At 48.2% G+C, this 26,541-nt stretch overlaps 1 protein-coding gene across 6 annotated transcripts in view; it reads left to right on the top strand.

The window, feature by feature from the left end:
- Positions 1-25,807, top strand: part of NRG2 (neuregulin 2) — a 153,166-nt gene extending 127,359 nt beyond the window's left edge. For 4 of the 6 annotated variants that reach the window (XM_088063529.1, XM_088063528.1, XM_088063527.1 and 1 more), the window contains 6 exons: positions 4,330-4,406; positions 16,806-16,908; positions 17,787-17,910; positions 19,215-19,342; positions 21,839-22,063; positions 23,455-25,807. In XM_088063529.1, the coding sequence (XP_087919655.1) occupies positions 4,330-4,406; positions 16,806-16,908; positions 17,787-17,910; positions 19,215-19,342; positions 21,839-22,063; positions 23,455-24,112 (1,315 nt within the window). In that variant the 3' untranslated portion in view covers positions 24,113-25,807. Of the gene's footprint in view, positions 1-4,329; positions 4,407-4,656; positions 4,716-12,655; positions 12,680-16,805; positions 16,909-17,786; positions 17,911-19,214; positions 19,343-21,838; positions 22,064-23,454 lie in introns of all 6 variants that reach the window. The other 2 variants (XM_088063531.1, XM_088063530.1) reach the window with 1 other exon arrangement.
- Positions 25,808-26,541: the final 734 nt, after the last annotated feature.

Here is a 26,541-nt window from a genome sequence, read left to right as displayed (position 1 = left end):
CCCAGCAGTGGATGTCCCTGAGGTTTGGACTCCACTCTGCAGCAAACATGCCTTGATTAGCTGCTCTGGAGAAGGCCTTTGCGTTTATTCTGGTTGTTTTCTCTTCTTCCCATCAGTGATTTTGTGGAGTCCAGCCTTTTGCGGCTCTCCAGAGCCTGATCATCTGCGACTGGTCAGGGGACAATGACAGAACTGTCTTCTTTTTCAGCCCTTCCCACAAAAAAGCAACTTGCTTGAAACATTTTTTTTTTCCATTAGCTTACTTCAGTGCATTGTGTCCATCTGCTACAGCTTGTCTTTATCGTGTTATTTTGAAGCACCTGCTCATTCACATTCTTCTGTAGCATGAGTTGATTTATGAGAGCTACTGAATTTGGCATCTTTCAGTTAAGATCTGGGGGTGCAAAGGAAATGTGCCTACCCTTGCAAGACTTAGAGCAATATCTGGACAGAAAAAGTTTTGCTTCCAGCAGGAAGAATATGATAATGAATTTAAAGTAACAAATAATAATTAACAATAATTATTGCCCCGCCCTGATATAGGGCAAAATGTCAAAGTTCCTCAGTTTTCAGAAATAAGTGACCAGCAAACATCATAGAAATGAATCATTCAAACTATTTTGGTTTGTACTTTTTGAGATGCTTTATTTGACTGATCATCTTACTGCATGTTTGTTACCCTGTAAATATCTCACTGCAATTCATCCTGAACCCAAGAGCAGAATTTTGCATATGTTTTCAAAATGAGGTTATAAAGAAAAAAAAAAAAAGGTCTTAAGGTCAAAACTAAAAGAATGGGATTTTTTTCCAGCAATAATAGAAAACAGAATCTGGACAGAAAAATCCCTGACCAGTTTTATCAATGGCATTTACAAGTAATTTTCAGAGGTAGCAATTAGACACAGAGAGATTGTTAAGCAAGGGGAGTTTTGGGAGTCTCCACTCAGGCTAGAGAGGGGACAGGGTGCTGTCTGCAAGAATTTGGTGCAGCCTTGTCCTTCCCCAGGACCCTTGTCCACTCGGCCTTTGGGGAGAGACCCATTGTCTGCCTCTGTGAGTGCACCAAAAAGTCCAAAGGTGATATTGGCAGGAAAGTCCACCATCTGTGAAGTCCCTGCAAGAGTTTTGCAAAGAAGGAGGGACTTGGTTTTGCTAGGGCAGCCAGCCAGAACCTCTTCTGGCTCTGGTCAAGCATGCAGGAAGAAGGATGCCATGATTAAAGACCAGCTCACAGCTCTCAGCTTCAGTGAGCCTTAACTTTCAGGTGTATCCCTCACTGCAGAAGAGCTGCCCTCACCACAGGCAGCAGATTTCAATACAGAAGGGATGATCTCCACTGCTCTTCCCGCCCAGACTGGGAGACCCATGTACCAAGCAAGCTGGAAATTTCTTTTCTTGAAATCACATCTGGGGCCACAGCAATAAATAATAAATCATCTTCAGTGGCCTACAAGTTAGAGAGACAGATTGAAAAAAAAAAGGAACCAAAAGCACTGCATGCTCTCAAAGGTCTTCTGGTCACTGCTTCTGCCTGCAGCCTTGCTTTTGAGGAGCCAGAACCCAGGTGTGCAGGGGTGGCACATTGTGTCATGACAGCTTGTACACAAGCTTGAGAGGTGACAGAAGCTGCTCTTGTTCAGGGGGGCTTTTTTTCTGTCACTTCTCCCAGTGCTGAATCGCTGAGTAACAAAAGATGAGAAACCTGAGCTGTCCTAGACACAGAGAAGACATTTGTGTACTGCCTTCTGTCTTGAGAGCTCCTGTCCCCACCCACTCTTGGCTGACTGCAGAGATCTGGAGATGGGCTATATGGTAGCTGTCATGGCATCAAAGCTTCTTTGACACCTTTTTGTTTTGCTTTTTCACTTCTTACTGGTTCCTTCCTCTGGGCTTTTATTTCCTTCCGCCAGTTTTCCCATAGTTTTTAGTCTTAATGGAATGCAGCCCCAGTCACACTGGAGTTCCAGCCTTGGCTGACCTCTTGCAGATGTGCACCTGAGATAGTTTTAGCTCCATTCTGACAAAACACCCCTTTTTGGGCTGGGTAGGATGATTGCTTCATTCAGCAGCACCCTTGAGGCCCTTTGTGTGCTCACAACATCCAGGAAATCTCAGATCCCAGCAAGTTGCAAGCAAAACTGGATTCCCTTGAAGACTCTGAATAAGTTCCCGACTCTACCAGAGGTGATGAATAAACTTCAAAGAGGATTGGGAAGACACCTTCTCTTTTGGATTCCTTGCTCAAACCCCAGTGCAATCTCTGAAGGGTTCCTTTGGTCCTGGTTCCCTGGGGCTGTCTTTGTGAGTCTGTGCCACCCAGCGCCTCAGGTTTGTGCTTTTTCATTGACAATGGGGCGTTTTCTTCCCTTCCCGGCACCAGCTTCCTGTGCTTCATGGCAGGGAAGGTCAACAGGCCCCATGTCTGATGGTCACCCTTGGGCTGAGCTTTCCCTGGGAGCTGACCCAGTATGGCTGGTCCATCTCCCTTCCCTGTGCCCCAAGATGAACCCCATGTCCAATGAATGTCCAATAATGAGATAAAAAAGCACCAATTTTTCCAAGATATTTGCCTGACCAGGGAGTTCAATTTTCAGTTTCAGCAGTGACTTGGATACTGAGAAACTGAAGTGTATGACTGGAGGGCTCAGTGCATCCTCATGCAGAGCCATGCCCTAAAGTCCTCCATGAGTAGTTTGGGGTGCACAAATAGCCCAGCATACTCCCACTTAGAGGTGTGAGCACAGGTCCCAAAAACCCAGATGCTGACCAACATCTGGTCATGGGCACTGAGGGTGCAGTAGGTTTTTTTTGCTCAGCTCGGGCCTACCCAAACTGCAGTGAAATCCAGCAAGAGACCAAGTGCCAAAGCCAGGTCAGTGTATGTCCATGATGAAGCACAACCACCAAAAATCAAGGTTTTCTGCATGGAGCCTGGACCTGGACCTGGACCTGGACCTGGACCTGGACCTGGACCTGGACCTGGACCTGGACCTGGACCTGGACCTGGACCTGGACCTGGACCTGCCCCACCCCACCAGATGCACAGGCTGGGAGCAGACACCTGATGCTGCTCCAACCTCTTGCTGTCCTTTGCAGTGGCCTGGCCAGGAGCTGAGCCACTGACATCAGACTTGGCCTCTGACTCATCAGTGTTTTACTGAGGTGTCGTTCAGTCCCTTCCTTGTCTTCCACTTGCAGAGCACTGTGGGACAGAGAGATCTTGTGGGTGGCATCTGAGAGCAAGGAAGGCCTGACGTGTACCAGGTGTAGAGACTGCAGCTCCTCTCACAAGAAGCTGAAGAAACAGATGTTAAAATGCTATAAAAGAAAGCCCTCTTAAGCTCAGAGGAAAGAGAGGTCTGTTGAGAAGGTAGGGAGTTGTGGGACAGTGAGGTGAGAGCTGGGGCTTCAAGAAAACTAGGGATACTGTGCAGGTCTATCCAAGGAGTATCCAGAAGAAAAGATGTGAAGTGAGGGAGGGAGACAAGTGTTTGACCAAGCCAGGCTGGGCTCCCATCGCTTCCCAGGCTCACCTGCTGCTGCAGTGGGTGGCAGAGCAGAGTGTGCAGGTGCTGCTCACCCTGGGTGGTCCTGCAGCTCCTGCTGCACCCCTGCCCATGTCCCTGTGCTCCCCAAACCATCTGGGGAGTGCTCTGGGGAACTACTCATGGGCTGGTGCCAATGCCAGGTGGCCCTTGACTGCAGGGCACCTTCCCTGGCACCCGAGCATCACGTGAATGTGCAGCTGGTGCCCATGAGCTGACACAGCCCATCCTGTGACCTAGGCCAGGACAGCCTGAGAGAGTCTTGCATTTGGACAGCATCTGAGACCTCTTCAGCTCAGCTTTCTTCTCTTCTCTGTCCCTTCCTCTCTGTTAACACAGAGACTCTGCTCGTGCTTTCTCTCTAACCACCCTGTGGGTACTTCTGGGCTCATAATGGATGGTGCTTTCCACACCCAATGCTCGCTGTCGCCTGAGCAGCCGCTCACTGCTTTTGGTGCCTCTTGCCAGCCTACAGAGCAGCTCCACGCAGCCTCTGAAAGTAGCATCCAGCCCATCTCAGTCTTCCTGCCAGCTTCTAGCAGGTGAGAAGGAAGGAGGCAGGCAGAGCAGGACAGAGCAGGAGGGGTTTGGCTGCCTGCTTGAAGACCCAGACCTAAACCAGAGCTGGAACGTTGATGTTGCAGGTGCCTGGTTAAAGCAAAGAGTAAATACACATGTAAAACCTTTATTTTTTCCATTCATCGCAATGCACTTTTTATTTCTGACCTTAGCCTCAAGAACTGTACCAGACATGTTCTGTGATTTCTCCCCTTTTCCCCTCCAGATGTCCAAATGGATTCTTCGGACAGAGATGTTTGGAGAAACTGCCTTTGCGATTGTACATGCCAGATCCTAAGCAAAGTATGTTTGAAGACAAAAAATGCACCACACTACTTAAAACCTCCCGGGCACAGCGGTGGATGTAGAGTGCTCTAGTCAGGGACGGCTCTTGGTGTCAGCTTTGGGTAGGGCTTAGGGCTGCAGGTAAGGGTGAAGGCTGAAAGCAGGAGATAGGAGCCCTGGAAGGGATCAGAAGGGGCCTCAGTTCAGCCTGTTTGGGTGTCATTTTGCTATCTTGTTTCTCTCTTTCTGGTTTTCTCTCTTCCGGTAGGTGTCCGATCGAATTCACAGGAGACCGGTGTCAGCATTTCGCAATGGTCAGCTTCTCCAGTATGTCTCTTTCTACTTCTCTCTCTCCTTGTTGTTGTAGGTCTGTGTCATGTCCTTAAAGCAGGTTCTTCTGTTCTCCAAGAGCCCTCTTCCTTTCCTGTTCGCTCCCAGCTCTGCTCGGTCCTAAGAGGAGCTGTGGTCGCGTCCAAGAGGAGAACCGGGGCTCGTTACTCCCCATTTGTTAGAATGGGCTCTGCTTTTATTTCTGATTGAACTGAATGCTGCTTGCTCTTTTCAGGCAAAATGCCAACAAGGCCCAAGTTTATGTGCTGGGTGTGCTGTGTGAGATGAGCCTGTGCTGTGTGTGGAGCTGGGCCTGCCAGCATTGCTGTCCCAAAATGGACTGTGCTGTGCAGGACAGGATTTGAGCATTTCCCTGTTATGTGCAGGACAGGATTTGGGTATTTTCCCTGTTATGTGCAGGGCAGGATTGGGTATTTCCCCTGTGCTGTCCAGGACAGGATTTGGGCATCTTCCCACTCCTCCTGTGAGGGGGGGTATGAATCTCCTTGAACCAGAGGAGGAAGTCACAGCGAGGGTGTGACTGTAATGAAATCACTTTACAGTCTGTGGCACAGAGGTCACACTGGTGGCTCAGGGCTTCCCAGCCTCACTGCCAGGCAGGATCCAGGATAAACCTGCCAAATGGGCATCAGACTATGTCCCTCCTGGGCACAGAGGTGTTCCTGTCTCTCCTAGGACAGCCTTGCAAATGGGATTGAGCCTAACTGCAGTGACAGATCATTTAATGCATTGGTGGGTGTACATACCCTAATGCCTTTGCACTTGGTGCTTCCCAATTTCCAGTTCCTACAGGTCTCACTTACAGACACATCTAGCTGATTGTGGTCATGGTGGGTAACTTTTCTGGGTCCCTGTTCAGTGTCTGAGCATCAGTGGGATCCTGGTCTGGGTAAGGACTGAGCTGAAAGGAGATGCAGGAAACCTGTGACCCTTCTGTGGCTGTCCCCAAAACCCATCCTGCCTCCAGCCTGGCTGCTTGGACCCGCCACAAATGGTGGGTTTGAGAAGAGGCTTTTTAAAAAGAGCCAAGGAAGAGGCTTTAATTAGTGGTACCAGAGGAGAAACGCCTCTTCAGGATGGCTCCTTGATTGCCAGAACCCCTCTCCCACTGCTCTGTGAGGAATCCTGCCGTCCTCATCCTGGACTGGCAATTGCAGGAGTCTCATTAGCACGTGCTAATAGCTGGCAAGTGCTGGAATTAGGCTCCCTTGCATGGAGCATACAGACAAGATGCAAATGGGTTTTGTGGGGCCCTTGGGACAGCTCAGTGTTTCTGCATTGCTTTTTGTTCCAAATTGGCTTCCGAAGTTGAAACCTCCATTGATTTATCCTCTCAGACTCCAATACCCAAGCAAGTTCTTTTTAAAATGACAACCCAGAATGTTCTGTTGTGATCTTTCACCTGATGCTAAAGGGTTTCCTTCCCTCCTGGGTGTCAGGGCCCTAGCTGCAGCCAGCAGAGGGATGCTCACCCCATGAAGCTGATATTTAGCATGATTCATGAGGTGGTGTCCAACAGGCTTAAACATTATTGCTGCCACGTTGCAAAAACAAAACAGGGGTGAAAATGAGTTTTATGTCAGGGAAATGCCTTTTGAAAGCATTAATGGCAGGAATAAACAGCTTGTGGTTTTCTTCCCCAGCTTGCAGAATCCAGTTTTTTATGGGACTGAGATTTGTTTTAATTTTATTCACGTGTTAGAGAAACAATGCCAGCTTTAAAACTGACACATGTACATTTCCTTACCTCAAGTCTGCTTTAACCACAGCACAGTAAGGTAAAACCAGCTTAACAATCCAGGCTACCTGTCTGAACTTGGATAAAATTCATATAAGAAGATGATTCATGCGTGTTTATAGCTGTTTTCACTTTCAGGTCACAGTTGGGTAATATAGATAGCAGCAGCACTGAAGAAAAACTTGCACTGAACTTGCTGTTTTTCTGAGTGGGAAAAACATTTCACTCAAGTGTGGACCCTGCAAATGCTTACCTTCTACTTTGATCAATAATTAGGCCACAGTAGAAGTTGCTGATGTTCCATAATTCACTCAGTGCTTCATCCCATATGGGTTCTGGCAGGTCAGAAGCTGATACGGATTAAATGGGGTTCAGGCATTTCCACTGGAAATAAAATAGCTCTGTCCTGATTCATGTTTTGAGAACACTGCCAGCTTTTGACAGATACTTAAATAAGGACACCTATATTGGTGTTGTTTTAAATGTATTTGGGGTATTTCAGGTTTTCAGGCCTAGTTTGGATCCTCCTGATTCTTTAATATGAATATTAAATATGACAATGACTTTTAGTAGGTATACCCCAGGGCTGAGCGAGAGTCTCTGCAGAGTGAGCTAAACTGAAGGTGTTTTTTTGCTGAATTTGGGCCACAGATGGAGATGGTGCAGCATCCCAACATTGTGCCAGATGTTGTGTGTCCTCCTTTTGGGAGCAGCTTCCTACCTCTCTGGTTTAAACCCTTATTCACATTTTACTCAGGTAAAACTCCCCATGTTCTCCAGGAGTTCAGGCTGGCTTTGTCTTTTTGACAGGTAGCTCTGGGGGTTTATTTTTCTCTGATTGCCCAAAACACCTGCTAGACCACTGCAGTCATTAAGATGAAAATTAGATGTATTTAGATAGGTTTTCTCACATGTGGTGTTTATGTTGCTGTTCCAACCATATGAGCAGGTGCCTACTGCCAGCCCCTCTGGATAGAGACATCACTGCTTGAAAAAGAAGAGAAAACGTTAAAGATCTTTTCTTTTTTCCATGTCACTCTCACACTGTTGCCATTTTCTACCAGACTGATGCAGAGAAACTCACTAGGAATTGTATTAGTGGGGTAGCTCAGAGAACCCCCAGTCTGTCCCAGCTTTGTTCACATGTAAGGCTGATGGATCATGGTTAGGAGACCATTTTGTTTGGGCTTTAACTAACCTGTGAGAAGAAAACCTTAGAGAGGGACATTAAAGCAACATTTAAATCAGTTGAAATTCAAACCACAGAGAATTAATGGCAGTGAACAGAGGGGACAGTGATTGTCTGCAATAGCTGTATGAGGAATGCCCTGGCAGATGACTACAGAGGGAGTTAATTCCATGGCTGATGAGTCATTAAATCCCCTTATTAAAACGTTTTTCACATCAAGGTCCTCATGACCCTATGTCTCCACGGACAAAGTCATGTTTCAGTAGCTGTCAGGTGCTGCTGTGGCACAGGTACCTGCAGAGCCACAGGTGTCTCTGTCCCTGCAGCACTGAGAATAAAACACATCCAATCCTTGCTCCACAGCCAGAATGAATCCACAGCAATGGCACCATTTACCCTCTGCAGGCAGATTTTCCTCTCTGCTGGCTGAAGAGCGCAGCAATATCCAAAAGGGTCAGGATTTTTTTCTGAGAGCTTCTGCTGGGTGCTGGAGGCTCACCCAGTGCAGAGCTGCCTCCTGGTCCAGCTCCACGGGCACAGCTACAGCTTTGCAGCTCTCCCCAGAAGACAGAACCGTGTCCAAAATCATCCTTCCTTCTAAGAAACTCTTTTTTCAAAGCTCTGCTGGTACCTGTATTTCATAGTTGCTCATTCTACACCAGACCAAGATCCACCTCTGTTTTCTCTCTTCTACAAGAAACTTTTCAGGTCTTTGTGAAATCTTCCTGGAAGTTTACTAATAATTTGCCAGGCTTTGGGCTGGCTGGTTGTAAAGGTTTTGTAAAACATCTTGGCAGCTATTTCAGTCCTGGTGCAGCGGAGATCCTGAAAGTTAAAACGTGGTCAACAGGAACATTTATGTTTCCTAAAGTCTGCACATTTGGATTCTTTCCACTTGTGATTTATGGAACAATTTAGAAAATTGGGATAGAGTTTTATATTTATGCTTCCTTCTTGCCTGTGGAAACTGAAACTTCATCTTAACTTTGCTGTTTATTCATCTCCACAAATAATCATCACCAATCTGGAGGACAAATGTCATACCATTCATCTTGGTTAGTGAAACATTTTCATTTTCTACTTTGTGATCCAATTAAAATTGCAGGCTGTAGCCTGCCTGTAAACACCCTAGAACAGAGCTGACATTCATATGCAATGTCATCTAGCATATTCTCCTTTTGTGCCCCGTATTTAATTCTTGGTTTCTTTACAAATTGAAGTTTAATTTGCAGTTGGAGCCTTCCTACTGGTCTGCTTGGAAACACAGAGCAGGATTTTCAGGTATTCCTTGGGAGAGCAGCTTTGCCTTCAGCCTGTTCCCACTGGAGCACAGGAACTGGCTGCAGTGCTGCTGGCCAAGCCATCCTGGAGCAGTGTGGGCTCTTCATTTTCTGGAGGATGGTCCCTGTCCCCCCAGGCTGTGCCCAGGGGTGTGTTGGTCACCACCCTGACAGGTAGAAGTGACCCTTCTGATGGATGGCCTCTGGAACCTGGCTCTTCGTGCTGAGCTGAAGTGTCCTCATGAGCAGAGGGACAAATGTACCACTTCAAACTCTTCTGGGGAGCTCTAGATCTGAATTTTAGCTCCTCTGTTCACCTCACTTATTCAGCAGTGGCTTCCTACCTGCTGTGACTGCAATACAAAAATTATAAGTGATTGGTTTTTTTACCTAAATTTCTGCTTCCTCCTCCCCCTCTCACTCATCTGACCCCCCCCAACCAATATTTAGCAGCATTTTAAATTCCTCAGTCATTCTGCAGCTTCCATTCAGTGAGATGGTAACTGCTGACCACTGAATTGCAGGATGATGGATGTGCTTTGGTGTGGCTGGGTAATTACAGGGTTATCCCTCTCCCAGGACACAGCACAGGTTCCCCTTGGGCTCTCCTAAAGTTCATTGCACCCTCATCCACAGCAGATTTTGAATACTCTGTTGTGTGTTTGGACTCTTGACACCAACCAAATTAATTTTATTGCTGCAGTACTGGAGAAGGTGAATGGCTGTGGAGTTTGTGGAACATTTACAGACTGTCTGTTCTTGGAAAGAACACTTCCCACGTGTCACCCAGCTCTTAACACAGGCACAGTGTCCTCTGTCCCCGTCGTGACCCCTTGTCTTGCACTGCTCCCTGTAAGCCCTGGAAAAACCTGAATCAGAGTCCTGCAAGTGCTATTCTTGTCAATACAATTGATTAGCAAGGAAATTATCATCAATTTATTATCTTGCTGGTCCTCAGATGTCAGTTCTCCACTTTGTTTCTTGCCTTGGAGCATGCTCTGTGTCCCAGAGACTGTATTTCAAGGGAATAATGTGCAGTAACTAAACATCTTATCGACGTTCTTGGGCAATCTGAAGACTTAGTGAGCACAGCCACAGTTTTCACAGCTCTTTGCTAAGGCTTTTATCCTTTTTAATCACCCTATAAATCTACAGTTCAGTGAGAGTCATCTTGCTTGAGGTGTTACTCCTACAGGAATACTTTACTTTAAATGTTTTTGTCTGTTCATCTTTTAAAATAACTACAATACATCATAGTCACAAAGTCACTGCAGACAAAGTAAATGCAGGATTTTGTCTTTCTGCCTGATGCTGAGAAAATGCATTTTCAGAAAGATTCAGGAGGAACATTTGGAATGAGATTTTCTAAAAAAAACCTGAGTTTGTGACCTTGGTGTCCCCAGTTCAGGTAGCCTGGGGAGTACCACAGCAGTTCAGGGTGCTCAGCTGTAGCCCCTCACCCTGACCAGGGAGGATGTGTGGAGGGCAGACAGAAGGATGATGATGATGATGATGATGATGATGATGATGAAGGTTATGAGAGAAATGCTGTGCCCATTTCCTCAGCCTACATCTGCCATCTCAGGGCTGTCTCACTCTAGTTTATTTGCATGGTAGCCTCTGGATAAATTGCTTCCAATGGAGTTTGTCCAGTTGAAGCTGGAGAGGACAAGAAATATGGAGATTCAGCGGGCTTGGAGTGACAGAACAAGGGGGAATGGCTTCAAACTGACAGAGAGCAGGTTTAGATTGGATATTAGCAAGGAATTCTTCCCTGTGATGGTAATGAGACACTGGCACAGGTTTCCCAGCCAGCTGGCTGTATCTGCTCCCTGAGGCCAAAAGAAATAGTTCTGACATGAGAGGGACGGTGGGAAGGCTCAAGCTCCTCAGGTCCTACCCACGGCCTCTGCTCTCACAGGCATTTCTGAGTTTGCAGAAAATCATGAAAGGCTTTGAATTGCATCCATTTGTAGCTGCAGATGTTGCAGAAGATCCTGGAACGGGGAGAAATGTGTGTGTGCAGATGGACCAACAGCTTAAGATTCATGGATGAAATTTGAGGTATCTCTACATGCGTTTGTCAGTGTCAGGGAAAACGGGTGTGTGCAATGGTAGGAAGATTTAGGATTAGGTCAGGGCTGGGTATGATAACCAAGTGGTTTAGGATGAATATATTCTGTCCAGCTCTCTGCTGCCCACCACGTTATGTCCATGTCACTGCCACGTGTACAAAATGACTGTGAAATGCTCTGTAGAGCTTGCCATTCCTGTCACACAAATGTGAGATATAAAGCAGAGAGCAACCAGGTTTTGTGGTCTTTAAATTATACAAAATCTTAAAGAACCCTGACTTCTCCCTACAAAAGCCCCCCCAAACATCAGCATTGGTTTGAAGAGAAGAACCTGCTTTAGAACACGTGTTTACATGTTCCCTAACAATTAGTGCTAATTCCCCCCCACCGCCTAAATTTTGAACAGCACTGCAAAAGAAATCCAGTATTTCTGTGCAGCAAAAAGCAGTTCCTATGGAAAATATAGTAAATAAATCTGGACATCTCCAAGCTGCAAATAATCTTGTGTGTATGGTGATTGGGAGCAGCAGAGCTCACTTTTGTGTATGGTGGTAAGTATGGAGAACTTTGATGTTTATGTAAGAAAAGCTGTCTTTAGGTGAGGTCTGTACCAGGAAAATTGCTAAAATTCAGGATACACTGTTGATTCATTGGGTGAACTCCTGTGCTTAGCACTGTCTCTGCAAGATGAACTGCAATCTTACTTGTGCTGAATATGAATCTGAAAGCACACGCTCCGATTTGGGCTTTTTGCAGCACACTAAAACAACACAGAGCCACAGCAGGAGTGCAGTTTGGAGGGCCCCAGGCTCGAGGCAAGCTTTCAGTGCGATTTGCACTTTTAGATCCATTGCCTTGCCCGGGCACCTCATCCCTCGCAGCGTCCGTGGGTCGTGGCAGCTCGTGGCTGCCCGGGGCAGGGCTGGCAGGGCAGGGGCATGGGGGGCTTGTGCTGCCAGGGCTGCTGTACCCCTGGGTTGGGACTGCTGTGTCCCTGGGTTGGGACTGCTGTGTCCCTGGGTTGGGACTGCTGTACCCCTGGGTTGGGACTGCTGTGTCCCTGGGCCAGTGCTGATGGTGCTGACAGTGCCCCAAGCCCCAGCAGGAACCCTCACAGCCCTGTGCCCAGCGCTCCTCTCCAGAGCACAGCCCCTGGGCACACCAGGGCGTGGGAGACCAGCCAGGGCAGATTTGCCCTGTGGAAAGGGAATGAATGGTTTTTACCAGGCTCATGCAGTCTCTATGTGTTTTGACCTGTCAGGAGTTGTTTCAGAATAAGTGTACCTTTCCTATTTTTTTTTTAATTTTTTTTTTTTTTTACCCTGCCTAAACAATGAATTCCATATCAGGTACTAACAAACATGGCTCATCTCAAAAGAATTCATAATTAACTGAAAGAATTCATAATTAACTTCCACTGCAATTTGTTCGGGTCTTTCTTTGCATAACATGTGAGTTGTGGTGGGGGTTTGAAATGCTCTGAAGTGTACAGTGTCTCTGTGTGAGTGCTGCTGAGCCTACCAAGAGCTAACCTGCTGTAACTGCACAGTGTGTGTGTTTGTATTTTAGAGTTCTCTGACAGACCTGTTTTTCTTTTTCTCTTTCTCTTCCTTGTCTTCTTTCTGCATTGGCAGAGCATCTTGGATTTGAATTAAAGGGTATGGAACAACCATTCATTTATTAATCAGAAGCCATTAAGAGCTTCCAACATTATATTTATGGCTTTAATGGGATGATTAAAAAATCAGCTGTTCTGTTCTCTTCCCTGGCACCAAGATAGATGTTTGGATTGAAAACAACAACAAAACAACAACCAAAAGCAAAACAAAGCAAATCAAAAATTCTAAATGCAAACCTACGAAAATGCAGGTGTATTTTTAGCAGCACTTTTTTCTTTGTTCCAAGCAGCAGCGTGGTGTGTGTGGCATGACTGGGATGTTGCAATTGCCATACATCTCCATTCAACATGCTTTTGTGTATTTAACTGAAAACCTGGAGTCTCATGTCCATCCAAAAGGTTGCCAGCAGGCACTGTTTGGGAACAGGCAGGAATTCCAGGAATGGGAAGACAAGTTCTAGAATTATCAGGGCTGTTATAGAAGCTGCCATCCCAGACACACTAACCTCCACCAGATCCTGCAAAGGGTCAGGATGAGCTTTTCCATTCCTCCTCCCAAAATTTAGCAGCTTGTTTTGGTTCTTGGGCAGGTTGAAATTGTTCCAAGAAAGATGGCAAGAGTCAAGTTAGTCTAGGAAACCGTCCCAGGGAAGTCAGTAGTTTCCCATGAGAGTGGAGGGTGTAAAGCTGAGCACCCCAGTGGCAAGCCTGGGAAAACACTGCAGTAAGTTAAATGCTTTTAAAAATATCCCTTTGGGCATTTACCTGCTCCTGCCCAGCTGCACGTAATCATATGATTTTCTTTCTATTCTCCTCAGTCTGGTTTTAGATATATATCAAATATATATATATATATATCTCAATATATTATTCCCTTGAATAAGCAGCTGGGAAATCAAATCCTTGAGGCAAGTTTTCCTTGGAGTGTACAAGGCAAGAGCAGGGAGGGCTGGTCAGGAGGGAGCAGAGAGATTGAGCAGCCTGGGATAGTGGAAGGTGCCCCTGCCCATGGCAGCAGGGTTGGAACAAGTTGAGTTTTAAGGTCCCTTCCAACCCAAACCATTCAAGAATTCTGTGATGATTCTATGATTGACCACTTAAAAACACTGTGTCAGCCAGAGCAGATCTTCACATGAAAATTCTTCAGTTCCCTTTGCTAGAGGTATGGGGACACCAATCTTTCAGTTGTGGATCCTAAATTTCCTTCTGAGGTCCCTCCTGAGGTGGAGGGACATTCACTAACTCAGGAAATGTATCTCCTCTAGTTTTTGCATGCCTGATCCCCCAGGACTGGCGTGCATCCCCCTGGTGCAGGAAACGTGTGAATTTTATAGTCAGGGTGCTTCAGAGAAAGTGGTGCTGCTAATGCTAATACACTTGAACAAACTTTAAAATTGAGGATTTTTGACATCCCTTTTTTGTTGACCTTTTGTCCTTTTCCTCATCCATTCTCAATGTCATCACAGAACCGCACACATCCTGTTCCCAGTCTGCAGTTGTCTCTCCTCTGTCATTTGTCTGTCCCTGTCATGCGTTGCTGTGACACCATGGCTGGACTGTGGCTGTGTCGGCATTGTGTGGCACCACATGGTTTGTTCATAGTGTTTGCTGCTGTCAAAGTGATGATGCTGCTGATGAAGACGTGGTGTTTGTAGAGCCTAGAGACACAAATGGACCAGTCCTGCTCTGGGATCTTTCCCGCTCAAATACAAAGTCGCAGTGTGCGTTCTCTTTATTTCCTTTCCGTTGTTGTTGAGGTGGTTTTGTGCAACGTGAAGATTGAGCATCAGCTTTAATGAGATGTTGGGAGCCAAGCTAAATTACTATCAGCAGATCATTCAGTTTTTAGTTTGCAGCAGTGATGCACAGCCTCACACTTCACTGCTTCATGTAGCAGAGCTGTCAGCTCGAGACAGAGAGGCCAAATCTGCATTTCTGATGAACTGAAGCATTCCCTGTGAGATTCAGGTGAATGTTCAGGACAGGCAGACACACAGGAGTCAGGATCCCACACTGACATGATCACCAGAACAAAGGCTGGGATTTGAGCCTTGGCCAAAGAATTTTGTCCTGTTATAGGTAAAAAAAAAAGCCAAATAAACAAACAAAAAAACACCAAACAAACAACAACAAAAAAAGCAAACAAAAAGAACCCCCATAGTTTTGATGTCTTTGCTCTTTCTTCCTCCTCCGTGATTCAAAGGGAATGATTTATGCTTAGGGAAGAAAAGTCTTTGTAGCAAAAGCATTGCTATTGAAAAATTTTTATAAAAATTGGCTTGATGAATGAGTCCATGCCAAAAACTGACCTCCCTCCCAGCCTTTTTTTTTTTTAAAGTAGTTTTTGCTGGGTAGTAGCAAAATTCTTGCCCAGTGCCATCCATAACCAGGATGTGATCCTAGCTGGTTTTCCTAATTTGTATAACATCTCTGAAACTCCTGTCTGAAGGAGAGAACTGTACAACTTCAGTCCAGGTCCCAAAGATGTGCAAGAGCAAGAAAAATGTGTCTGCCATGGTTGCTGATGCCTGGAATAAGGCACCCATGCAAAAGAAACATGTCATTGAAGGAGGAGTTTCATCCCAAAGTGAGTTCTTCCCCCATTCCAACTCCATCTGGTTCTTTGTACGGAAAAAAAACCCAAAAACACCAGAAAACTTTGTTTATTGTATTTTTCATCTTCATGCCAGGGTTGTCTTTCTTGCCAGCCCTCATTTACCAAACCTTTCTTCATTCCTATTTTGAGAGTTAGAAAGAGGTAACCATTTTTTTTCCTCCAAAAATACTTTTTTCAACCTAGAATGGCATGAAATTATTCTAAATATCCAGTTGTCTGCAATGTTTCATTGCTTCCCACTCACTTTTTTTTTTTTTTGCTGAAGTCTAGTCCCAGGGATTTCTGGGACCTGCTTCTCTTCTGGTTTTGTATTTGAGTGTTTGGTGGCACAGGGGCTATCACATGGTCTCTTCAAGGTATTTTGAGTGCTGTGGTGAAACACACTGAGCACATCAACCATGGCATGACTTTTATTGCCTAATCTAGATGGCAAAAAAAAAATCAATGAATATTAAAGAGGGCACAAACCCCAATAACTTTAACATGTAGTGTGAGGGCATGAGGACTTTGTTCACAGCTGCTGAACTGAAACACTCATGGCAGCTCTGCACTGAATCCTTCTCTCAAGTCATCCAGCTGGAGAATCAAATTGCCTCTTCTGCTCTCGGCAGAGGCTGCTGGATGTCACATCTGCCCTGGTGTAGCCATGGAGGAAGAGGTGTCCTTGCCATGGTGTTGCTGCCTAGGTGCAGTGCAAACGAGATCCAAGCATTTCCTGGGAGCTTTGGTTGATGGGAATGATTCACCTCACTTCCAGCATGGTCTGGGTTTTGATGCAAGGCTCTTCTAGTTTGAAAGTTAGCCCGTGACACTTGGTGGTATTTGAGGGAGGCAGCAGCAAGCTGCTTACATTTTGTGTGTGCCTCTGATGCAATGGTGTGAATTGCCTCCTAGGGATTCATTAAAAATCCATAACTGATTCCTGTACTTTAATCACTCCACTCCCTTTTCTTTGCCTGACACACTATCACTTTTCCATCCTCATGCTGCTTTTTGACTGTTCCAGGATGTCCCTTTCAGCACCTACATGCTTTGGGGCCTGTTGCTCGGTGGTCCTCCCAACACCACCCTGCTCCAGGACATGCAGCTGCTGCAAGGCAGAGCCATCCTGAGCCGGGCAGAGCAGAGCCTGTGATCAGGGATCACAGGGTGAGTGCTCGTGGGGAGTGGGGCATGATCCAGGGCTTCTCTGCTAGGTGATCCAGGCACTGGAAAGGGGGGAATCTGCTGGAAGGGAGAAGAGAGTCATGGGGCTTTTTGAGATTAGTCACTGTGGGAAAAGAAGGGAAGGTGAGAAATGTGAGTGCAGAAGGGGTGAGCTACCAAGACAGAGAGGATAAAGGAGCAGGGAGACAAAAAGAGTCTTTTGAGGGGTGAGGAAGGTTGGGCTCAGGTCTGGGGCAGCCATTAGATGGGCAGTGGATTGGCAGGAGGTCTGTCTGAGCTCTGCCCTCCGTCTCACCCCCACGCAGTGCTGGTTCCTGTGCAGCCAGACACAGCCCTGCTGCCAGAGCCCATTGGTAACTACTTCCTTTCTCTCCATTTGCAGAAGCAGAGGAGCTCTACCAGAAGAGGGTTTTAACCATCACGGGAATCTGTGTTGCCTTGCTTGTGGTGGGCATCGTCTGTGTGGTAGCTTACTGTAAAACCAAGTGAGTATGGGGGGCTGGCAGGCAAGAACTGGCCACAGGTTAGTGAGTGGCAGTGTTCATGTTCCACATTTCCATGCTTTTCACCCAGATGCTGTTTTTAGGAGATGATGTGCTGTGGTACTCCCAGGAAGGTCTCGTGCAGGTGGCCAGTGAAGCTGTCTACCAGACTGTGTCTGAATAAGACGCTTTCCTGGCACCGTTTGCTTGTCCCCTGGAACAGCATCATTTTGCCCAGCCAGGTGGTGCTGTGTTACAGGGAAAAGCTGGCCCCCAAGCCAGCAGCTCAGCTTCTGCCAACAGAAGCACACTGGGCCATTGTGCTGGAGCTGTGGGCTCAGCTAGGTACCTTGCAGGGACTTCCAGAGCAATCCTAATGGAACAGGTGACTTGGGAACCTCTTTTGTGGTCAGCCTTCTCTGCCTGGGCAGCACTTTTCTCCCTATTCAGCCTGCACCTCAGTTCAGAGTGCCCCTGTAACTCAGTAGGTCTTGTGGAGTAGATGTCCATGGGCATAGGTAGACTTTGCCACTTTGTCCTTCAGGCAGGACAGGTCAAGTGCTCTGTCACCAAGGCCAAGTCAGGACTCGCTTCCCCTTTTCCTTCTCCCCGCTTTTCTCCTCCACTGCCAGCTGGCTCTGCTACATTGTGCTGGACCCTGGACCCAGCTTCCCAAATTGTCCATGAGAAGAGAAGTTGACCTTTTGTTTGGAAATGTAGTAGGAGGTGTTAAGTGTTGAGTGCCTTGTTTCTTGTTGTTTGCAACTTCCTCCAAATGCCATTGGAACATTCACATGTCCAAGACTTGCCTTCTCTTTCATCTCTGGGAGCAGAGAGCCCCGTGACAGAAGTGTTCCTAATAGATTTCTTCTGTTCTAAAGGAAACAAAGAAAACAAATGCATAACCACTTGCGGCAGAACATGTGTCCTGCTCATCAAAACCGGAGCCTTGCGAACGGGCCAAGCCATCCACGTTTGGATCCTGAGGAAATCCAAATGGCTGATGTAAGACCCTTTGCCTCCATCTCCCTGCATGCTGCTGAGGGGCTGTTTTCTGCCAGGGGTTTGTCGTGGATGTGTATCCTTGCACACCTCTGTGCCTGGCCGTGACGAGCAAAGAGCAAACAAACTTGAGCAAAAGGAAAGATTCTGAGTAGAAACATTTCCAAAACCAACATCTGAAGGGAAATGTGATTTTGCTTTGAAGTACAGGATGAGATTCGGGCTTTTGGGATAGGCTTGTTTTGATTAATCAAGTGTGACCCTGATTTCCACTAAGGGAGATGTTCCCAATGTTTCCTGTTTTTTATGCTATCCTGTCAAGTCCCACTTTGTGGGATGACAAATGGGATCACTGTGGCAGTGACCGGAGCCACCATGGTGAAACACGTCATGGTGATGTGGTCAGCTGTCCACCAGCCCACCTTCCCATGCCAAGGGTTCTGTCCTGGGCAAGGTGGCAAATCCTGGTGGGATACCACTGCCACACAAATGAGAACAATCTTAAGTCTCTTTAGGACAGGATGCAGAGGGCTCAGGGCTCAGGTCTCTCAGCCACTCTTGTGACTTCAGTCGTGCAAGATTCCCATCAAACCCCGTGAACTCCATAGGGCCGTCAAGGGGTTTCAGTGCCTTGCTGGACCAAGGCCTTGAACAGGGTCAGAAAAAGGTAAGGGGGAGACAGAGCCAAACAAGAAATACTGCTAGAAATGAGTCCAGTGAATCAGCTGCAAGCTCTGTTGGGTCAGCCTTAGGATATTAAAATTTAGCCAGGTTGAATCCTAACCATGCAAAAAGGGGGGAAAGGGAATTCTAAGAACCACAGCCCCCCCCCCACATAGTAGTGACTCTCTCAGAGAGCATAGTGCCCCTGTGAGAAGCAGGGCTGGTTGTTAGATGAAGGAATATTCCAGCATAAATATTTGTGTAACATCTGGTGTTTCTGTAGGACTCACAGCTCTGAGAGATTTCACCTTGTTCTCTTTTTGCTGGCACTCGGTCGGGTGTAACCAGCTGTGGGCAGAGATGTGTCTCTGCTCAGTAGCTACACATGGCACCACTGTCCTCTGGGGAATCCCTTGGCTCTCCAAACTCTTCTGCAATCCCTGTGCCACAGCCCTTTCCCAGTGTTCAAAGTGAAGGGCCAGAGAAAAGCCTCCACCCTCCTTGTCCCTTCCTGTGGGCTGCAGAACTTCTGGGTTCACTCAGTCCTCACCCGATTTTGCCAGAAATAATCAGGCCAGTTAAATTTTTCTTTGGCAGCATTCACAGACTGGTGACTGATCTGTGTGATCCTTCCTATTTTGCAGTATATTTCTAAGAATGTTTCTGCCACCGAGCACGTGATCCGAAGGGAAACAGAGACAACCTTTTCAGGAAGTCACTCCTGCTCCCCATCTCATCACTGCTCCACAGCCACTCCAACGTCCAGCCAGAGGTGATGTATACTCTTTTCTCTGAACCTTCCTCCTGCTATTTGCTGTAGGATGCTGTGAGATTCTAAGATTTTCCTTTCAGCTCCCTTTCTGTTTTCACTTGATCTTTGGCTCTGTAGTGACACACAGGCCATGTCTACACTGCAGGACTTGGCAGGCACAGCTGCCTGGTGAGAGGTATGGAACAGTGTGCTCCTTGACCTGCAGGGAGGTGCCAGCAGGATCCTGCAGCACTGACACAGCTGGAAAGCAGGAGGAAATGAACCTGTGCTTCCATGCTTTGCAGTCCCAGATGGGAGGACGTGTGAAAGGTTTTGCAGGTTGTGTTTGCAGCCACGCTGGACATCTGAAATACTTCATTAAGCACACACTGGTTATGTGTTTCACATTTAGAATGTATTTGCCTTGTGGGAGACAAAGTACACAAAATATCACCAAATGTTTTGATCGGTTCCTTAGAGTCAAGGTCTGACTTGGAAGTCACAGGTTTTGACCAGAAAGAAAATGCTCCTGTGAAATTTATCTACCTGCACCTCGGGTGGTGGCACCTCTTTCACTGGAAGTCATTCTGAAACTTTTTGGAAAACTTGGTCTAGCAGGAAAGTACCAATAATGCTTTGTGACAAAGGATGAGACATTATTTTTTGTTTTCGTTTCAAAATAACCATTGGGGGAAGAACATCATGGCTTGGAACCTGAATCTTCTCAAGGTTTTTGAGAACATTTAAGTTAAAGATGGACTTCCCTATTTTTCTGATGTCCAGAAAAGTCCCTCAAATGCTCTAAAGAAAGTCCTGTGCTGTTTTGAGTTTGGGAGTTCCAGTTCCTCTTAGATAGCTCTTGTGTTTCTTCCAGTAAGTGACCGGGGGTTTTCCTTGGAGATCACTTGCCTTTGATATGTGTCTGGCTCATGTCCTTCATTGGCCTGATGGGGTTCTCTCCATTCATCCAGGAATGCAGGAATTCTTTCAGCTAAAGCTCACAGATGGCTCCAGGCAGGTTTCCTTAGGGTCCAGGCATTCCTCAGGGTTGAGCAAGTACTCTCAATTACAACAGGCAAGATCAACTTCAGATGTTGAACTTGGATTTTCAGGTGAATTCCTCCCCAGATTCATCTGACTATACCTCCAGCAAGTGGAGAGGGAGCCAGGAATTACTTGACCAGCTGGGAATGATTCTTTTTTCCCAGGGAAATCCCACTGCTCATGAGCTAGACTATGTGTTTTCCAGGTTTTTTTGCATTCGTACTCTTCAGCCCAGCCCTGGCTAGGTGTGCGCAAGCTTGAGCCAAGTACACAGAGGCTCCTGTGCCTGCAGAGTCGCACCTTGCTGGCCTTCCATGCTCACTTCAAAGGCTTGGGCCATCCCTGGGCACCTTCTGAAGACGAAAAGGTGTGTCTGGAGGGCAGCATTAGCTCATGACAGCTGTAGGGAGGAACCTACCTTGGGTAGCCTCTGGTCCTGGCTACCTGCCACCTCATTTTCCTGAGTCAAGTGCAGCAAGCAGGTGCTTCTTGAAGTCATGCCAGAGGCAAACTACTGGCATAATCAGGCTCCATTTTACTCCATCAGCACCTCTAATGAGGATGCTGTTTGAAGTTATAAATGAGCATGTGCCTGGAGCCATCAATAATTAACAAGTTCTTGGGAAATCTTAATGAGGGCTGCTCTCCTCTGTAAACCCCCATCCAAAATCCTCCACCCACACAGCTTCATCTGATGCGTTTTGGGAGTTCAGGGGGGTTGCTGTCATGGATCACGTATTTCTGCAATGGTGGGGGTCAGCATGGTGGCCAAGGCACTGCTGGGACCCCAATGTGCAGGTGGCCTTGGCATCCCTGGTGAGTCTTTGTGGGATGTCCCCCTTGCACCAAGACTGGGGGCAGTGGGGCTCTGGCTGCTCAGCACATCATGGTCTTTGTCTAGCGCCTTGAAAGTGTTTTGCTGCCAAAATCTTGAGTAGACTGTGCTCTGCTAATTTTGAGTGGCTTCTCCTGGCTCCTCTCTGGTAGCAGTTCCAAAGGGGCTGTCACTTGGCAGTGCAGGTGGCACATTTGAAGGAACTTGGCTGACTTGCTTTGGCATAGCCAAGGTGTTTTTCCACACCCAGAGCACTTTGCAAGCACAAAGCAGAATTGCCCTGGCCTTCCTCCAGAGGCTGTCCCATCCTGCTCCCATTTATTCTGTGGTGGGATAAATACCTCCTATTGCACTGGTTTACTTTCTTTGTCCTCTAAAGGCATCTTCAAGAAGGAGCAAAGAAAGGCAAATCAAAGGTAGGGTTGGGAATCTGGGCATCCCTGGCCAGATATACGCTAATGAGAGAGAGGGACAGAGAAGGGGGACACCAGTGCAGAGCTGCGGAGCTGCGGAGCTGCAGAGCTGCAGAGCTGCAGAGCTGCAGAGCTGCAGAGCTGAGTGTGAGCAGTGCCTGTGTCTTTGGAGAAGAGCTGGGTGGGGATTCTTTGCTCACTGTCCACATGGGCTTTGCTCCACAGACATGAAAGCCACACCTGGAGCTTGGAGCGAACAGAGAGCCTGACTTCAGATTCCCAGTCTGGGATAATGCTGTCCTCAGTGGGAACCAGTAAATGCAACAGCCCTGCGTGCGTGGAGGCACGGGCTCGCCGCGGGGCCACCTTCTGCATCGAGGACCAGCGGAGACCCACGACGCAGTACCGCGACTCGGTGGATTCCCTGCGGGACTCGCCCCACAGCGAGAGGTCAGACCCCACTGCATGTTGCCACCACAGCACAGCAGAGGCAAGCCATGCCTCTGTGCCAAACCCAAAAATGTTTGCTTTTGCCAGCCCTAGAGCAGCGGTGCCATGGTAGAATTGGGGAAACTCCAGCTCTGGTTCTACCAGAGGAAGCCAATTCCCCAGGAGGCCCCTCTGGTCGGGACAGCAGCCAGTTCTGCAGCCTGATGGCAATGGAGGTTTGGAGCACAGGGGTGACAGGAGCGGATTATGCCTGGCTGCAGTCAGTAACTGGTAGAGAAAAACTGGCTGGGAGAACACACTGGGCAGCTTGGTGGGCTGCCAAGCAGGGTCTGGCCTTCAGGTGCTTGGGGAAAAGGTGTCTGTTCTCAGCACAGTCCTGGATGGCCAGGTGACAGGGTGCTGCATGTGGACACAGCCTTGGGACAGGACTTGGCGTGACCCAGCCTTCAAGGAACACAACTGCAGAGCTCAGACACCAGCAGCAGCAGTAACACTCGTCCTCTTCCCAGTCTGGTTCCTCATGGAGCACATCTCCACCCTTGATCCAGCCCTTTGCTGGTAGCCATGAGTGACTCTTGGTGGCCATGTGGCCCCTCTTGGGCAGTTACCCTTTGAGGCAGTGGAAATATTCCATGGGGCAGAGGAGAAAGGCAGCATCTCCTGCTCTCATTCCTGCCCCTGGTCCATTCAGGCAGACTGACCCAGCTCCTATGGAGATCTCATACACCACAAAACACATGGGTAAAAAGGCCCTGGATGAGTAAGAGAGCCTGGGCAGAGACACCTCTGGCAATATGAAGAGGAAATAAGATCTGCTCCTTAGAAAGAGGTGGTGCTGAAGAAAGGGATGTTTGGAGAGGGGCTAGACCAGACCTGAGTGACCACACTGATGTTGTCACTAGAGCTGGTGAAAGTGGTAGATGGCTTTTTGAGACACGAGACTTTTGCTAAGTCAGAGAAAGCAATGCCCAGGGTTTTCCCCATCTGAGGCCTGAGGAGGGAGAGGGAATTCCAAGGACCTTCCTCAGAGACACGCCTGGCATCTCCAGAGGGAACAGAAAGCAGCTGTCAGGCAGATGAGAGGCAGTGAAGCCGTGACTCAGCTTGCTGGGAGATGCTGCAGGGTTTGCAGCAATGCAGAGTGAGAACTGTGCACCGAGTCCCTTGGGAGAAGCAGTTTGGGGGATGCTCAGCACATGCTGCCCATTGAAGCCAGCAGCTCACCCTCCCTTGGTGCAGCAGTGCAAGGTCCCTCCACCTGATTCCCCAGGAGAACCTCCACGAGCAGGTTCACCGGAGGCCTCACGGGTCCCTGGTGTTCAGCGAAGCGCGGGCTCAGCCGGTGGTTTTCGGGCTCGTTCCGTGTCCAAACAGAGGTGTTGCTTTTCCAGGTACGTGTCGGCCCTGACCACACCAGCACGCCTGTCGCCTGTTGACTTCCACTACTCGATGACCACGCAGGTGCCCACCTTCGAGATCACCTCCCCCAACTCGGCGCACGCCGTGTCCCTGCCGCCGGCGGCCCCCATCAGCTTCCGCGTGGAGGAGCAGCAGCCCCTCCTGCGGCGCTACCAGCTCCCCTTCCAGGACACGCAGAGGTACGACAGCTACTACCAAAGGAAGACCTACCTAAACGACAGCATGGGGAGCCTGCCCTCCAGCCCCTTCCGCATCACAGAGGACGACGAGTACGAGACGACGCAGGAGTACGTCACAGCGCTAGAGCAGCCAAAGAAAACAGCCAGCAGCAACAGGCGGTGGAAAAAATCCAAACTGAACGGGCACATCCCTCACAGAGCCAGAGCCGTCCGGGACTCCTTCTCCTTGAGCAGCGCCTCTTACAGCGAGTCTGACGAGGAGCTGGTGGCCGAGAGCACCCCGTTCCTAAGCACTCAGAACAATGAGGCGGCGCACACAGAGTCGCCGCCGCTGCACCGGCCGGGCGACAGCCGGACTCACTACTCGTGCCGCGGGCACAGCGCGCACGGCGATGGCGGCCGCGGCAGCCTGGGCCACGTGGCGCCCAAAGCGGACCCCGAGCCTCTCTAGGCGCCTCCCGCGCTCCTGCGCGCGCAGCCGTGACCCGCATGGAGGAGGCCGAGAGGAGGGAGGCCGAGGCGAGACAAAAAAACCACACAAAACAAAAAAAAAACAAAACAAAACAAAAGAAAACAAAAAAAATAAATATTTTTATTTTATATAAAAGAGGGAAAAACAAAAAATATAACAAATAAAAATGTTTTATTTTCATTTTAGCAAAGTTGTCTTATAATAGCTAACGACAATGACTTTTTTATAGGGAATCTCTATTTATATGTAATGTCTTGATTTACAGCTTCCGAGAAAAAAAAAGTAAAAAAAAAAAAAAAAGAAGAAAAGAAAACAAACAATAAAGTTAAAAAAAAAGTGGGCCAATTTTTGACTACTTAAAAATAGAAAACAAAACTATCGTGGTGCCTTTTGCTGTATGCTAGTGCTGGGATTCATGCCGAGGATTCTGTTTCAGTAGCATTTTTAAGGTCATAGATTTTTGTTTGGGAGACAACCTGTCACAAGGGCGCTTTTCTGTTGGAAGAAAACAGCCTTGCCACTTTGCCCCGTACCCTGCTATTAATGATCTTATTCTTTAAAGTATTGTTTAAACACACATTAAGGACATGAGTGGGAGCATTTCCATTATCATGTCTAACGAGGATCTGTCTCGCCCTGTAAACTACTTGTATTTCCGCTTAAATCAGGAGAAAAAGAAACCCAACAGCACTGTGCTGAAATGCAGAAATAACGTTTCTTTTGCCACACAGGTAGGAAGAGAAAATGAAATCGCGCAGCAGCAGCAGCAGCCCTTACAATATAGCTCTCAACCTTTGGCCATCTCACCGGTGGGTCTGGAGTGGGGTTGGCACAGGTTTGTAGTGAAGCCAGGCAGACACCCCTGTGACCATGGTGGATCACACCTGGCACGTACCTTTGAATCCGGGTCGCTGAGCCAGCCCTGGCAGCTGGCCCTGCGCGGTGGTCCCGCGGTGGGCGGCTCCGTTCAGCCGTGGCGCCCGTGGCCACGTGGCCGCCCCACCGCCATGCTGGCCGCGGCGTCCCCTCGGCTGAGCGTTGGCCGTGGCGCGTGGGGCCACGGAGCTGTGGTGACACCCTTGGCCGGGGTGCTGGGGGACACCCACAAGGCGGTCCCGTGGCGCTGACGGCCGCGTGTCACCCTGGGCACGGAGCCAGGCGGTCGCCGGCCACGCTGCCCCAAGGGTCAGTAGGACCCCGAGCGCTTTGGGCTCCGCTTGTGGCCCCTGGCTCGGCTGGGCAGGGCCCTGCGTGGGGCAGCCCAGCGAGCGGATTCTCCCGTACGGCCGTGCCACGTATTGTAAAGACAGTTGTTACCGTCACGTCCTGCCATCGATGACGGACGTCGCGTTCCCAAACTCGGAGCAGCTCTGGCCATCGGCTCTGTGGCGCAAAGAGACAGTCCTGCGTGTCCAGGCGGCAGAGCATCCCCCGTGGAAGTGCCCCCCTCTCCTCAGTTCTCTGCAGCAAACCTGTTTACATTGTAGCCTGACTTTTTTCTTTTTATATTTTTACTTCTGCATGTCCTTTGCATTTCAGATACTGTAGATTGGATGCATGGTGAAGCTGTGACTGAGAAGATAATACAACAATTGACAGTGTATTATTTCATTTAACTTTTAGCAATAAAGTAACTAAACCCTCTATTCCTCACCCATGATGGGGTCAGATAGAAAACTCTGCTAATTTGTCATAAGATGATTGTCAAAGTTTGCTCTGGATTGTCTGAATGTCAGAACTCTTGACTGTTTAACACTTGAACATTTTTTATATTATAAATAAAATAAGAAATAACAAGTTGTGGGCTGCATTAATCTCAGGCCCTTTGGAGGGCAAATGGGGAGCTGTGACAGGCACCATACACAGAATCACAGACTGGTTAAGGCTGGAAGAGACTTCTTCCACATTTCCTGCTCCACCAGCTCACCCAGAGTCAGCTGCCCAGGCCAGTGCCCAGTCAGGGTTTGAGTATCTTCAGGGATGGCAGTACCACAACTTCTTTGGGTAACCTCTGCCAGTGTTTGGTCCCTCTCAAAGCAAAAAATTTATCTTCTTGTATTTGGACCAGATTTATTAATTTTTAATTTGGGCCCTTTGCCTCATTCTCTATTTTAGGCCCATTGCCTCGTGTCCTGAGCACTGCTGAGAAGAGTCCAGCTCCCTCTTTTTCACTGCCATCCACTGGGTGTTTATACACATGGATAAAGCCCCCCCTGAGCCTTCTCCTCTCCAGGCTGGACAGTTCCAGCTCCCTCATCCTTTCCTCATATGAGAGATGCTCTGGCTCAGTAAAGATCTTTATGCCCATAAAGACCCATGGGTGGGTGTTTTTCTAGCTGGCATGGACATTTGACCTTCCCTGCAGGGCTCAGGAGTGGAGGCCCATTGAGGTGAGTGAATGCTACCCA

This window comes from Pseudopodoces humilis, chromosome 17 (assembly GCF_049639895.1).
Source record: "Pseudopodoces humilis isolate 2021_Gansu_Grassland_sample_001 chromosome 17, ASM4963989v1, whole genome shotgun sequence".
NCBI classification, from domain to species: domain Eukaryota; kingdom Metazoa; phylum Chordata; class Aves; order Passeriformes; family Paridae; genus Pseudopodoces; species Pseudopodoces humilis.
The sequence above is the reverse complement of the archived record's forward strand: the minus strand, read 5'-3'. Positions and strand labels throughout refer to the sequence as shown.